Below are 16294 nucleotides of genomic sequence, written 5' to 3'. Positions count from 1 at the left end.
TTATTCCGGTTTCATTCCGCTGGTTTCGGTGAATTCACAGAAATACGGTGTTTTACAGTCAGTGGAGCGGTAGGTAGTTGTCACGTGCACAGTCTGGCACTGTACTAGCGTGTGGAGCCTAGCAACAGAAGGCTAGTTTGGAGTGTGTCTAATTGTAAACGTGAAATTATGAAATTTCGTATGTTTTTGACATGTTTGTATATTTTTTATTGTCTTAGTTTTCACGGTGTCGGCACAAAACTTTAACTCCGAATTAATAATTCCGAATTAAAAAACTTCACGTAAACATGGCGACTGTTTATGTGCTTCTGCGTTCATAGATGAAGCTAAAGCTTTAAAAAAAATAAATAAATAAAAAAAGCTCTCACTCATTATACAGCATGTACATGTCAGTTTGAAATGTAAACCAAATCCAGTGCTATTTGTTGAGCCAAATGTTTATATTAACTTATAAAATCGAAAACGAAGCAATCCCGAAAGTACTGTGTGTCACACGCACACAATGCGGCAAAGCATGCTGGGTAAATGTACGATTATTAATCACTAAAATATCGTTTTGAAATCGGTAAAATAATTTCAGACGAGTGGTGTGAGAGCATCATATTATGTGTTGGTGACGTTTGGGCGTAAAATCGTGGTGCTGGTAATTTCTGTGACACCGTCAGTCTGACTTGTATGCGGCTGAATGACTTGCCACAGCCGGCCATGTACAACTTATACTTACCTAGCAGGGGTCATACCATGATCAAGAAGGTGGTTCACTCAGGGTGAGGCTCAACCATTGCACTCTAGGTTGTTCTGACCCCTGCAAGTTCTCCAAATGTGACAGTCCTGACTGCATAATTTTTGTTAGTGGGGGACTGCATTTGTGCTGTCCCCTGACAACGTGGAAAAATAAAACTGACATGTTCTTGTGAGGTCTGCATAACATAGCAGTGGTTTATGGAGCTACAGTCAGTTTTGTGTGTGTTGGTCGCTGAAGGTTTTGTCATGTATTTCACACTTGGGAAGAATGCACAAGTGTTCGTTCTCTAGATTGAAAATAACATCTGTATTTATGTTTTAGTGGGACTTCTGGCTGTTTGAAGAGAGCTGGATCTTGAGCCATTCCTTTCAAAGAGCTATTCAAAAGACTAGCTCGTTACATTCATTTATTTTTTTACTAGTTAACATTACTTTATTTATATTTTTTATATACATATAAATATTTTATTCTTATTTATTATTTGTATATCATTTTTTCTGTGTTGTTAAAATGTTCTTGTGGCTTACATTGTTTTTGTCATTGTTAAAATACATATGTGTGTGTGTTTTTCCGACAAATATTGCATTGTGCTCTACCTCGTGTCGTCCCCAGAAAAGTGCATCCAGATTCTGCTTTGTTCGCTTTGAATCTGACATGTACGAACGGCTCACAACTTCTGATTAGTTTAGTCTACAGATGTTTATGGTGACTACAGACTCTAGACCAATCAGAACGCCTGATTGTCTACAGTGACTGTAGACCTTTAAGCATTCTGATTGGTCTAGGGTGAGGTAAAATAAAAATAAAGTGAAATAAGATTTTTTTTTTAAAAGATATATGCATATATAAAAATCAACAGAATATACAAGAGTGACAGTATTTTTAATGAATTTTTTTAAGAGTATGCACAAATGTGCAAATGAGAATGTGCTTGGATGTGAAAATAACATAAGAAGGTGCAGATTAGTTTACAGATATAATGAACAATGTTTAGAATGTGAAGTGTTGATCTCATGTTTCAGCCAGAGGAGAAAAAAAAATTCTTCACCCTTTTTTTCATCCTGAGAATTTTTATTTTAACTTAAGCTGCTGGAAATGATATGATGAGTGAGCAGCCTTGGCAGAGTACTAAGTACTTGAGTGCTTTTCCAGTCATTGTAATGCTTTATTAGCGACACATTTGTTGGCATAAGCTGTGATTTTGTTTGGTTCAGGAAATATGAAGGAAAATGCATAATTTCTTTATGGCAGGAAGTAAAATGGGAGCCTGGCACAAGCCGCTTCTGCCCAACACTGTACCAAGTTCAGTGCTTCAATGGAAAACGGAACATCTCACCTGAACTATCAGGAAATGTGTCGTGCCATGTGTCTCTACTTAGGCAACCTTCCAGTGATGTTTTACGCCGTTGATGAAGAGGTTGAAGGCAATGATTAGGTAGTGGTGTAGTGTTTGTTGTCCTTAATGTTAATCTTTGTCGTGTAAAGTCTTTAAATGTCTGAAACAACCTGCATACTAAGTAATCAACTGTGCTGCTCCATCAGGTGGGCTGGAAAAGAGTCAACGCTGTGAAGAAGCTGCAGGAGAATCCCAGCAGATTGATTCTGATTGATTTCCAGATCAGTTTGATGCAAAGACTCAGCTCTCCTCCACACAGGTCAGGGATCATTAAAGTCCTGCCCCATTCACATCATCACTCCACAAACTGTATCAACGTTGTTCAAAGTAGTCAGTGAAAAGTGTCTGTATCTACATTATTTAATTCACTGCCAGTGTTTGGTTCTTGGTACTATTTGGGGCTCTACAACGATGTTTTCCAACCTTTTTGGCTTGAAACACCTTAAACTAAATGCTGTGTACTTTTTGACATTGAATAATCGGTAATAAACTCAGTTTTTTCTATGCCAGCACCCTTTCCTGTGGTAATAATACACCATTTCCATCCAGCTCCATGTGTTTAAATCTGTGTTCTCAGTTTGTGAGGGTTTGGAGTTTTAGTCGGACAGCGAGGCTACGTTAAGACAAGTTCACTTTAATGAGAAAAGTTTAGCAAAATACATTATATTGATTATCTGGTTGATTCTTTAGCAGTGCGTTGTATTTTCAAAGCTCGTTATATTATCCATTGTGTCAAATCTTAATCTTTGCAGGTAGACAGTCACTGTAGACTCATCCAATCAGAATGTTGATCATTTCTCAATAGATTTACATTTTGTTTCATTGCAGAAAGGAAATTCTTAAAAGCCGTTCCAATGTCATGTCCATTTTGTATAGTCTTCCCCTCCTCATTGTAGTTTGAAGTGGGTGGGTGACAGAACATGTGGTACTGACCACCAGCACAAACAATAAAATGAGATCACTTAGTTGTATAAACTTTGCTCTCACATCCTTCTCATCGTCACCCTTGAGTGGTGAATTCAAGCCACCTCTTGCCTACGCTGTGTAAATTATCATATGAATAAAGGTACATTCATTGAGGAACAATGACTCTTCTTTTGTGTTTTGTTGCTTTTCATTCAACATTAATACATTGTTTTGCTTGTCTTGTTATTGCAGCATTTACCATGATGTGTTCCAATAAACCTGAGATTTATTCTGATGTGTTAAAAGATCTGTTTCTCTGTTTAGAGCTTGCTTTAATTACATGTGATAAAATAGACCTCATGATATTAAATTTAAATGCAGACAATGTGGAAGTAGTAATTTTGCACGTATCCTGACAATATATGAACAATTAAGCAATTAACAAAATTTGTCTGTCACCATTTTGGTCTTAAAATACAGATAAAACTGTGAATTTGTCTTTGAACACTTTGCACATGTTGAATTCTACTGATGTTCGAGCCTTCAAAATTGGTGAAATGAATAAATGAGGGACTATTTTCTCTAAGAAATATGTAAACATCTGTCTGTATGTACACCTGCAGGAACTTTCTGGTCCCTAATACAAGCCTTGTTTGCAAATTTTGCGCAGGGTCAAGTGTTGATGAATTTAGCCAACTTTGTCTTTGCTCACCAGATTTTATGACTGTGGGAGTTGTATTTCAGCAGGTGTTGAACCCATAAAATGCACTCCAGGTACGATGTTTTGAGGGTGAAAATGCATGATGGCTAAATATTTCGAGGCTAAGTAACAAATGGAGAAAATCCGAACAAAATCTTTGAAAATGGAGCACCTCTTACTAGACATATTTTATCTCCACAACTCATAAACTGGAAACCGTGGATCAAAAGCCAAAAAGGTTGGAAAGCCCTGTCTCGTGGCTTTTTCTGTCTGCTGTATGCTTTCTATTATATATTTTTATGAGAGCAGTCCATTGTTCTACTTTTTCACCACTTGAGGGAGCCAAATGCTGCATATTGTCAAGTGTGCCACAGTTGGTCAGTCACAAGGGTGGCTGTATCTAAAATGTGCTGATAAATGACTACTTGATGAATAAATTATCTTAATGATCCCGGTCCCTACCTGCCATTATTCTAATACCTTTTATTGTTATGTCCAGGTCCCTACTGTGCAGCAAGGTCCTGTCAGGTTTACCTGATGAGTGGCATCGAATGATTGAGCTGGAGTACCATGTTTGGTGGCAGAGGATGGCAGCACAGGACCTGCTTTGCTGCCTCATTACCTGCTGTCAGCAGCTGTCTGGAGAGACTGTGGAGGAGAATATCTGGTCCCCTGCTAATGTTTCTTCCAACGAGCTGCTTGGGTTGGACTCCCTGTTCAGCCTTGTCTCTTTAGGAGATCGTAAATGTTGGGTTTGGTCCAACCTGAACCAGATGAGACTGAGCGACTATGAGGTGTGCTATAGTTGTGTCATACTGCATGTGATGTGTCCTAGAGTACAACACTTTGTGTCTATGCTCATCGTGTAGTTGTCATACTTCGCTGTGTGACTGCTAGAATGAAATCCATGCACTGGTTGCTGGAAAAAAGTCAATGTGTGCATTTGAACTTACATTTGTGTGGCATTATTTAAACAGGAGGATGCCTGCAGTCTGAACGCTCTGCCTGGCTTTCAAAGGCGGGAAACTGGCGTGACATAAGCCAAAGTGTCACTCAGCAACGAGTTGAAGAAAAAAGTCGTTGAAGTCCTGAATGCAGTAGAGCACGAAAAGAGACGATTATGCCGATGCTGCTGTGATGGACAGGGTGAAGATGGCCTAACTCTTTACGGCAGGATATTAGTGGTCAGTACAACAGGTTCACCAAATTAATGTTGGGGTCTGTCGTTTGAAGTGCTGAGAAAAGGAATGCAACAATGAAAGTGTATCAGTTATTGATGTATGAAGTTGTGTGGTTTTGTGTGCTGTGCGAGGCAATTACATGGACATATTTTATTTCCACCATTATGAAGCAGTCTGTCCTTCACTTGGGGGCATAACGACATAATGTCACAGTTGAAATTTTGTCTGTCTCAAGGGTGGCTTTATCTAAATTGTGGAGTTTTTTTTTTTTTTTTAAATCAATAATATCAATTTCCACAGAGATATTGTGTTGCTGGCATTGGTAAGTGTTATTATGCCCCCTTGCTCTCTCTTCAACCAGAAACCATGTTACTTAACCATGTTGTCCTTTTTCTAGTTTACTGTTAGTAGTTCAGGGAGCCCAACACAGAGCAGACAGCATCAACAAAATCCCAAAACTTTATTTATAAAAAGCAAATAATACATGGGATTGTAATCACAGTTTGCAGCAGCTAAAAAGAAAACTACCCTAGAAAAATACATGTTTTCATAATAACATAAATGTGATAAGATAGAGTTATATTGAGTGAAAGTCCAGCCTTTGTGAGATGTGCTATTTTCAGATTTCCTATTTCCTTTGTTTCATCCAGGAAAGTTAAGTTTGTATGCACATCTGGTTGTATTTTTGACAACTTCAGTGTATCAAATTTAGCTCTTTTCTTTATCCCCAGCAGTCAGAACTTGTTAGGCATGTCCGGGTATTTTAAGTTATTGCTGATTTACAGAGTTACAGTCATTTATTGACTTGACGCTCTTTGTTTTCTCTATGTTACTCAGCTTGCATATGATTTGGGCATTCACAGTTCACAACAGAAGTGAGTGCATCCCTATACAGTATCAGTTAAATGTCAAATTAATCAGAATATGTCACCCTACAGCAATTGAATTAAAAAATAACAGGCTAGATTAAATTACACCAGGCCCCACAGTAGGAACTCAATGCAACATAAGTCAGTACGCTTTGATTTCTGACTTTGAAATCTTTTATTTTTTCAAATTTTGTATTTGTATGTTGTTGTTTTTTTAGTTGATGTTTGCTGAAAGTGTTGCATTGCTCTGCCTTTCCTTTAAAACACACTAAAGATTCTGTTGGATTCAAATCAGGTGACACACTTGGCCAGGTCAGTTTTCACTCTTTCTTCTTTAGAAACTTTCACACGAGTTTCTAAGTGTGTTTTGGATTGTTGTCAAAAATAGCTGGAATATCCCTTTTGTGCCAAACTTCGGCAGGCTTAGGAGTTGTGTTTTCAGCCAGTGTTTTGGTATATCCACAGACATTCATGGTTGCCATCTAAAAATGTGATTTTGCAACGCCTTTTGCACTCATGCAGACCAGTATCAGCACACTGCCACCTCCATACTTCACTGTCAGGACTATGCATTCACTGTGGTAGTCCTAGGCAGGTTTACGCCAAGCATACTGAACCCTATCTGAGCCAGACTTTCATAACATTAAACAAAGTTGCATTTTCTAGTGTTGAACAACAAAGTGCGCTCAATTTAGTTCCAGAGATCACAGATTTGTAACTTCTGCACTGTTTAGTTTTTACTTTGAGGACTGTGTTTTCCATATGTTCAAAAGACAAAACACTAGAAATACTGTGATTACTGAGAGGTTATGAAATTGTGAATAATGTAACATTTAATTGACATTGCACAGGGGCATACTCACTTCTGTATCTTGCGTGAAAAATGCATCTTTTGTTTGTGATCATTTTTTTTCTCATTGTCAAAGACAGCATATTGTAACTGTAGAGATAATCAAACTAATGTGTCCAGTGAAATAATACCAACAAAAACTCCTTAGAGCGCCATGCTGACTCTTTTTCTCAACAATCTATTATGCTGCTCTGATGTTAACACTTGGGAAAAATTCATTAGTCATTATGTAACTTCCCTTCCAGGATGTCCAGCTGGTTGTTGTGTAGTAACTGTTATTTACAACTTCCTCCATTCTCTGGTACACATATAGCGTTTCCTCACACCCCCAGCTTTAGTCATCCTATACAACCTTCTACCTCATTCTCGTGTTCACTTCCCTTTATATACAGCTGATGGTCATCCTCACCGCTTTTCTCTCTCTTCCCCTTCCCTATCCCACCTTCGTCTCACACCCAGACCTTTCCCTTCCCGCTGCTGTCGGCTCCGTCTCGACCGCCGCAGCATCCGGTGCCGATGCCGCGATGCTGTGTGGCCGGCAGGTTCTTGTACACGGCCCGGCTGTATGGGATGAAGCACAGGCCCAGCTGGAGGTGTCGGGCCAGGCGGCAGTAAGCGGCCAGGGCCAGGACCAGCAGAGGGGTGACCAAGAGGAAGCCCACCACCAGCAAAGCCACGCAGCCTCCGTCGGTCAGCAGGTCTGAGCAGTAGGGCGTCGTCCCGTGAGGGCGGACCTGCAAAGACGATGGAGATGCAGGATGTGGCAAAGGTTAGCTATACTTTTGACTAATACATTTTTAGTAATGTTGCACTGTTACACAGTTGCACACATTTAAACCCAGTCTTATCTGTTGGCCAGTTTGTTAAAGTGCAGGGAAGAACAGATAAGAACAGGAGATGACGTACTTTGTGTGGTATGTGTGTATGAGGTGAGTACAGATACCAGCTGGTAGTCTGAGATGTAACACATTCACACACACATTCACACACACATGCAGGCACTGAATCAGAAGTCCAAAATGAAGTAAGTCTAACTACAAAGAAGGTAGTAGAAAGTCCACTGAACTATCAATGACTTCTCAGTGTTAGCTGCATGTTTCAGGTAGAAACAAAAATAATTAAAAAGACCAATAACAGCCATAAAAATTAGTATAAAGTTAACAAAGATCTTATCAGCAGCCTGAGAGCCTAAAAATGGACGACATAAAACAAAGCAGGTCAACAGAATTGAAACAAAGGGATCATAAAACACAGCCACATATCAAACATTGCTAAAAGGTCTTTTGATAAAATAATGTCTTAAGAGATTTAAAAGACACTAAAGATGTTGATAGTCTGATCCTCCCTGCTTGTCATCTGCATAAAAGAGCATTGGGCTAAGGATAAAGCCATGACAACAGCACAGTTATATATAGCCGAAGAAGAAGGGGCATTTTCTATGGCACCAGAGAATGTGAACTGTTAAAGGTATGAGTATAATAGATGTAGGTTGTGAAGGAGAACAGAAGGATCAACTCCATCGAGCTGGTGCTTAAATATTCAAAGCTCTCATAAAATCCTTTAGGACGACTGTGCTGTAGTAAACTCTAAAACCTGACTGAAAACTGAAAAATATCCCCAATCATCCAGTTGAAATGACTTTGTCAGGCATCTTAGAAAAAAAACAATTTAGGTACTGGTCTGTAATTGTGGAGTAATGGGGAATCCACATTCAGTGACTGCACGTTTAAAAGCACCAGGAAAAGCAACTGTGCACATTTAAAAGATAAAAATTACTCACTGAGAGAAGTATCTTTTTATAAAACTTTGTAGGGATAATCTGTGTCCAAGGTGGTAGAAGATTTTATTCGAGATGTTATTTTGAGCAGTGCATAGTTGTTGATGGTTTGAAAAAGACTCAGAGATGTTGAACAGTTCGTGGTGTCTGTCAAAACATGTGGCTCTGTTGATGAGCAACAACACAGTGGGAGTGGGAGAGGAGGTGAAAGGATCAGGGTTTGAATGTGGGCGAGGAACAGAGAGACAGCAGGCCTGAATCATCCTTATCTCACTGTGAAGGATGACGTGAATGCTTGAGTGCACAGAGAAAGTGCAGAGAGTAAAAAAAAAAAAAAAAAAAAAAAAGGGGTTTTAAGGTGCCCAGGCAGAGAAGACTATTTATTATATTAAAGGCATGGAAACCACTAAGTTCAAACCTTGATTTATTTTTCTCTATTCAGTTTATTTGCAAAAAGGTCAAGGTTTTGGTAACAGTTCAATTTGTAGGAGAAAAGGAATTAGGGAGGGAGTAAGGAAAAGACTGAAAGAAGTGGTTTAAAGTGCAGTTTGTGCTTTTTTTTTTTTTTAAAGCTAAGGTTTAAGAAGTGTGAGGGGAGGAGTTGTACCAGATAAGACTCATGTTAATAGGACTTCTGATCTGACAGCTTTTTACTGATAAAGCCTTTTTCAAGACTGTGCTTTTATATTTTTTTGTGTGTAAATTATCTTAAAAGTGTGCACAAGACTTTCGAAAGTCTTGTGCTCTTATCCCGACTTGTTTTCAGTGTTTTTCTTCTCACCCCTTTTTATTTCTTTCAATTTCTCCCTCTTTCTTCATCCTACCAGAGGCTCGTTAATCCCCCCTCTAAGCTGCTGTCACATGAGGTCTAATTGTGAGAGAACATGAGAACAGAGAGAATCCTGGTCTCTGTGGTCATTAAGGAGGTCGTCAGCTAACAGAAATGCCATTAGTATGTATTAAAGTCTCTGAACCGTGATGGCTTCTTGGTCTAGTCCAGGATGATGCTTACTGACTAAAAGTTCAAGTAGGTTATTTTGTTCCTGATTATACTTTTTTGGTGTTTTTCTCCTTTTTGTCACGTGCATTTTCAAGTATTATCTGTCCTCGAGTGTCCTTTAAGTCCCCAAGTAACTACCAAGCAGTCTTTAAAGTTTTGTGCTCCCCAGACTCCTGACCCTCTACCCTCTGCAGCTAGCCTTCTCCTCAACATCTGAGAGAACTTCAGACTTATCTGATTATAAATCCTCTCATCAGTGATGCAGCCAAACCCCACCCTAAGCCCCGAGCTCAAGTATTTCAAACTTTCAGATCAAAGTTATGAGATTAGAACTTCTAGATGTTTCATAAAAGGATGGATGCAGACATTTCCGTGTTGTGTTCATCTTTTGTTGAGCTGTAGCGAATGTGCGTCAACATTTATCTTGCTAACATGCAACACATCATCAGTCTCACCCCAAAGACAAGCACTGCAATGTGGTCAAAAGTGTGTTTCAGATATATTACTCTCACTGCAAAGCAAGTGAGGATGTTGACTTAACCCTCGTGTTGTCCTGCGGGTCAAATTAACCCATTTTAAAGTTTGAAAATGTGGGGAAAAAAATATATTTTCACAGTGAAACTTCTGATATCTGCATTTTCAACATTTTTGGGAATTTTTTTTACATTTTTTTGGGTGGGGAAAAAAGTGTTTAAAAAAATATCTCCTAAGAACATTCACAAAAAAATTAACTAAAATCCAGCGAAATTCGCTGGACTTTAGTTAAATTTTTTTGTGAATGTTCTTAAAGAAATTATTAGAAGTCTTACTAATATATATATATATATATATATATATATATTTTTTTTTTTTTTTTTTTTTTTTTTTTTTTAATTAATTTCTGAAGGTTTTGCAAATTTTCAGAAATTTAGGAAATTTTTTGGCTGAATTTTAGGATTTTCTTCAGACAAGGAAACAATATTTTTTGATGCCCGTAAATGAAGACAACAAGAGCGTTAATGTCAGCAGGTGAATAATGTTCCTCATGATATCTATATAAATACTAACCAGGGTTAAGTGCAACAAGCTGTAGTTTGCATTTAACTTATGCAAACACTTCACCAGCTGCAATGTGGTTTGATATCTGGCTCTGGAGCTGCAGTAGATCTGGTTCCACCTTTTGTCTCTCCTATTTACTGTCACCCTTAGCATTTGAGGCTAATTTCTGCCCCCTCTGAGCCACGTTCAGCTTGAGGCCTCGTCCTGTAAAATAGTTCCCTTCCACTGTCACGAATAGGCTTGTATGTAGGGAATCATGGGTTTTTCCGTTTGTAATTTTGTAGGGTCTTAAACTTGAACATTCAAGTTAGTCGGGTAAAATAGTTTTATATATAATTGTTTATGTTCTAATGTGTAATATTTAGCTTACTTGGGTAAATTTACATTAAAATGCTGTAGGGTCTCAACTGTATCTTTACACTTGTTGGATCAATTCGTAACACCAGTCCTATTTCTCTACTGGAAAACTATTTGTGGTATTTTAAAAATGCCACATGAAAAAGAATGACTTGACTTGGGAGAGTGAAAAATTTTAATCCTTCAGCATGTGCTCACTCTTTCATTCACCCTCCCTTATCTTCCCCCCTTTCTTACTGTAGAGTGGCAGAGGAAGCCAAACACAACCATGACGATGGCTGGTACCAGGATGGTCCCAAACACAACTGCAGCAAGGCAGGCGTTGATCGCGGCAATCACCAAGTTCTGAGCCGTCACCAGCACCGAGCAGGCCCAGCAGTCGAGCGACCCCCGCAGCTCCAGAGGGGCTTCGCTTCCCCCGCCTCCGCTCTCGGCTGCCGAATACGGAGGAGGTATGACCACACGCGAAGGTGTTTCTCTGCCTCCACCCATAGCAGTGGTGGAGGCCAGAGAGTTGGAGTGGTGGAGGTGCTGGTGGTGGTTGGTGTGGTGATGGAGGTGATGAGGCGGCAGTTCCTCAGACAGATCCAAGGCCTGGTGGTGGGCTCCCTTCTCTAGAGTACCGGTCATACTCATAGTGAACTGTGTGGAGGACAAACAGTGGTTACAGATGGTGAAACAGAAACTTTGACAGAGTTTAACTATATTTGTGGAAAACACATTTTAGGATTCATCAGGATCCATATTTAATAAACACATTTAAAGGTAATGAAATTCCACTCTTCAAAAGGTCACCGTCTTTGGGTTCACTAGGAGGTCAGAGGTTTTATCTGTCAGGAAGCTAGCCTTGTGTGATGCCGTCTGTGAGGTGATGATTATCAGCAGGCTGATTAGCCAAAAGGAAAGGGGCCCATAATTGTTATATGTTGTTTGTGTAGTAAAGAGATAAATGCTAACTTGAATCAAAATCTGTATAAGTGGGTGTTGTCTGCACGTGTTTGCGTTGTTGTTGTGCCTGTGTGTTAAGTAACTACGGATACTGTTTAAGAAGGAAATGCAACAAATCCTCCTGCCAGATTTCAATCAGAGCACATGTATGATACAGGAAATATACTACCTTAGCACTATTAATTTACATATTTAAAGTTTTTTCTTTTTTTCACTAGGAAATATGCAGTAGGATTATGTCTGTCACATAAAAAGAATTTAAGGTGTCCTTATAAAGAATCTTTATATTTTTAGTATTCAAAAATAAGGACCTATAATTTCCTATTTATTGTGTTTTACTCTTAAATATTTCCAATGTCCAAAACAAACCATTATTATTTCATAGATGCGTTTGATAAATAATCCTAAGTAAGCAAAATCCCAAAGTATCCTGCCTTTTTTTGGAATGAAAATTCCTGTGTGGGATTTATTTTAACATAAAGTTTGTCAAAGTTCATATTTTCAAATCATGAGGCCAGGCCTTCCTTGTGAGGTCTGTTTAAGGTCCATCCAAGCTTGTTTATTTTGCATTCATTCTGTGCTAGTGCAGATTTTATTCAGTAAACAGTTGTGTCTGGAACAGGATATCCTCACTTCTCTAAGGTCAGGAGACAGTGATGCCTCCACCAGACAGAGCACATCACGGTAACAAGGCCTGGTCAGCTGCCAAAAAAATAAGCTGCAACTGTGGAAAAGTCCCAGTAGTGACGACCTGGTCAGCCTGTCATCAGGCTTTGCTTCCAGCCAAGAATGAAACCTATAAGAAATATATTTTTTAAATGCACCTGAGAAACACAGTGTGCACCAGAAAAAAAAAGCTGCAGAGACACGCCTGTTGTTTAATAATTAAAAGCAATCTGAGCCTGAAGTGTGGAGACTCATTCCACCAAATTCAGGCATTTCTGCAGTCTACCTATATTTACATAGAAATTTGTTGTCTTTCTCAGTAATTAGAGCTTTAGAGAGCCAGCAGATGGGGAGAGGTGATTTATCATGTGCAGTCTTTACTTTTAATTTGAAGATATATTGTTTCTAAAGGGTGGTTCAAAAATAAGTGAACACGGGAAATTGATTTGTCAAAATGTAGTGTAATTTTTGCAGAAGAACAGTATTGGCATATTGTGTGTGGTCAAGCATGTAGCATGTAGTAGTTGGTGGTAGTATGTAGTAGGATGCTCTGACGTGGATATGTGAGGACTGTGTCTGTATTGGCAGTGATGCTTGATGAGTAATTATAAAAGTAAAAATATAATTCTTATGTGAACAACAAAACATGGTTTTGTCCCCGAATCATTGAGGCATTTTATTTGTTCAGTGTCAGGGCCTTTTTCATTAACATTAAACAGCAGAAACATATAGCAGAAATAAATAATATCACTTAAATTCCATCACCTTTTAATTATTACATTATTTCTAAGTTGATATATATTTTCTTTTGTTAGCAATTAAAAGCAAGTGCTTTAGGATTTAAACTAATTATTGAAAGAAGAGGCCCCAAAGTCAACTCAAAGCAACAAAAGTACACCTGCCATTACTGATACACAAAACCTGTGAAACAAGTTGTGATTTCCAGTTGGCTTTACTTCTTGAACATGGTTATAAAATGGCCCGTGAACACAAGAACTTTCTTAAATTTGGAGCTATGGGCTGTGTCAATCTGCATGTCTACATCATGGCTCCACATGGAAAAGAGTTACCAGAGGAACTGAAAAATCTGATTGTGAGACTATACAAACATGGAAAAGGATACAGGAAGATTGGAGACCAGTTCAGTTAAGGAATTGCAATGCAGCAATGTAAGTACTGTGAGGTGGTACAAAATATAATCATTTTGGCATTAAAGTGATATTCCACAGGTGAGGAATCACTTTAGTTGTATGTCAACAGTGACAGACAGAAGACCCCACAGTGCAGTGGGGGGGGGGGGGGGGGGGGGGCAATGGGTGCCTTAATGTTATTTTCCACGTCTGTCTCCCATTGTTGTCTCAAGTGCTGTTGTAAGGTGGAAGGTCACGCAGGAAATACTGGCAGGAAAGTGTGTATGTGCACATGCATGTGTGTGATTGTGCTGCTTACTGAAAATACATTTAGGTGTTCCACCCATTTTACTCACACTTCTTATTATTGTCTGAAAAGCATTTCTTTGAATAACATGCTGTGAGACAATTAAGGAAATGATGGAATAATATGCCGTGACGTTAGTGAAGCCACCACACGGTGTCCTGTAATACCCTCTACATTGTCCTCATAGATTTTAAACGTACTATGATAATTTATGTGTCATCATGTAAAGGCTGGTTCTTATACTGATATCATGCCTCGATAATTAGGGGAGATTTTCTATAGTTATTTCTTTCTATTATTCTATTGTCTGGACCAAAGCAGCTGCAGTTATGTTTGTTTCTCAGACCACTTACACTTGTTATTTTGTATTGAACATCAGTAAATAACCATGAATTAGATCTTTCAGCTCCTTTTCTTTATAATTAGTTGAATGAAGATGTCTGACCCTTTGGATTCTGATACGATTGAGTGATGCAACAGCACTTGTACTCACATTGTGTTGTGGGGCCCGGTGGACCTCTTGCTGTTCCTCCTCCAGATTGTTCTGCTTTTGTGACTTCTTTGCAAAACCACTGCAGACCAGTCAGTCCTCCAGGCATACGTACTCCCTGCACACTTCAGGAGAGTTCCTTTAGTCTTTTTTTTTTATTTCGGCTGTTCTTTTTCACTCCTTTCTTGGTTGATGTTGAAAGAGGTCTGTGGAGGTTCCCTCCCGAAGCCTTATCTGTTGAGTGGTGGTATGCTGGTATGTTGGCTTCCTGCAGCTCTGCTCTCTTGCTGCTTCTTCTCTTCAATATCCAGAGTTGTCAGTGGAGCCGACTAAGTCATGAATTCTCCGTTCTTTTCCGCATGCAACACCACATGCATGTGCAGAGATGCTCCTTCCAAGGCTGCCCAAAATAATTCAGCTCACAGTTGCTGTGGTCTTTGTTTTAAGTGTGTCAAACTTTTGTCTGTCCTCCACTTTTAAAACCCCCCCACCTAATTGAGACCACAGTGCCGTCTCTTCCCTCCTCCTGCGCTCTCTGCATCCATCCCACTTTCTCTCCACCCACCAGACTTATCAGCCCCCCTGCCTTTCTCCAGCAACTCCTCTCAACACATGCATTCCACTTCTCATATCCAGGACATACCCTCTCCCTTTGCAGTGGGGGCTGGGTGTTGGGTGTTGGGGGTCAGAGTGAGGCGACTGGCCTGATAAGTTGAGGTTCAGGAGAGCAGAAAGTAAGGGGGAAGGGTAGCAGAGACAGATTTGGTGTGTCTTAAGAGTAGTAAAGAAGAGGTACCATGGTGCTGAACACGTTTTCAGCTTGTCTGTTTCGTTATGTTTAGATGTACAACAGTTATGAGTTCAGAAGTGCTGCTTTAGTGTAAGTGTTGACCAAGTGGAGAGGCCTTAATTACAACAGCAGCCTTGACTACAGAGGGCTTCAGTCCCCCTCAAAATTTAGGACACGTGCGTTTGTCCCCACAGTGTGAACACGGAAGAAGCTGGGAGCTTTTTTGAAAAACTATTACATTATTCCTCACAGATGCAACGATAGAAATGCATACAGTGAAGACACAAAATAGAAAAGTGAATAAAAGGTTATGCAAAAGTGCATAACATAACCAGAATACAGGAAATGATGTGTTTTATACTCAAATTGATTCATTGATAATTTTATCTTATAGGTTCCATGAGCAAAGCTGTTTTTTCTCAAAGTTTTCATTGCAATATTTCATCATAGTTATTAATATTTTGCAACATCGGATTATTTGAACAGTAACTTTATTCAACTTCACTCAACTTCTGCTTGGTATTATTTTAAAATATTTAATTTCTCTACATCACAAGCAGTCATTTTTGTGCTGAGGAACTGGTGAAATTAATGAGACTCTCACATATGGCAGTCTTCACCATATTTTATGATACATTATTTTTCCAGTCTGCATTAAAGTCAATTTAGAAAATAGAGGGAACAGTCATGTTAGCTTTTCTTACAGCACATTTCTGTCGAGTTTTGCAGTATTTTCATCAGCTGTAGTCATTATAAAGAGAGGATGATTTAGTAGGAGTCATCCAACTACCTCTGCCTGTGTAGCTACATGTTCCTCGTAAACCTTTCTTTTGTTGTTCTCTTACACGTTGTCGGTTTTACTCTGTTATCTCTCTCCTTTACCCTCACCCCCACTGATTGAGGCCGATGGTGAGCCTTGTTCTGAGAGATTTCTTTCTATTAAAAGGGAGTTTTTTGTTCCCGTTGTCACCAAAGAGCTGGCTGAAAGGGAAAGTTTGGATTTGCTGTTTCTCTCTGTAATATGATATTGTAACATCTTCACCTAAAGTGCCCTGAGATGACTAATGTTGGGAATTGGCGCTAAATAAATAAAACTGAATTGGACTGGATATTCAGAATTTTTCCAATTGTCTGTATTGTTATT

The 16294-nt window shown here is 39.1% G+C and overlaps 1 protein-coding gene and 1 non-coding gene across 2 annotated transcripts; one reads left to right on the top strand and one right to left on the bottom strand.

The window, feature by feature from the left end:
- Positions 1–716: 716 nt before the first annotated feature.
- Positions 717–881, top strand: LOC111588594 (U1 spliceosomal RNA). The gene has a single exon (XR_002748196.1). It is a non-coding gene; the product is annotated as a U1 spliceosomal RNA (small nuclear RNA).
- Positions 882–5369: 4488 nt separating this feature from the next.
- Positions 5370–14877, bottom strand: tmem88b (transmembrane protein 88 b). Its single transcript, XM_023299039.3, has 3 exons — positions 14364–14877; positions 11057–11461; positions 5370–7381 (listed from the first exon to the last, which is right to left on the bottom strand). Exons 2-3 carry the CDS (start codon positions 11453–11455, stop codon positions 7097–7099), a joined length of 684 nt encoding a protein of 227 aa, XP_023154807.1. The 5' UTR covers positions 11456–11461; positions 14364–14877; the 3' UTR covers positions 5370–7096.
- Positions 14878–16294: the final 1417 nt, after the last annotated feature.

This window comes from Amphiprion ocellaris, chromosome 23 (assembly GCF_022539595.1).
Source record: "Amphiprion ocellaris isolate individual 3 ecotype Okinawa chromosome 23, ASM2253959v1, whole genome shotgun sequence".
NCBI classification, from domain to species: domain Eukaryota; kingdom Metazoa; phylum Chordata; class Actinopteri; family Pomacentridae; genus Amphiprion; species Amphiprion ocellaris.
This window is presented reverse-complemented; position numbering and strand designations above follow the sequence as displayed.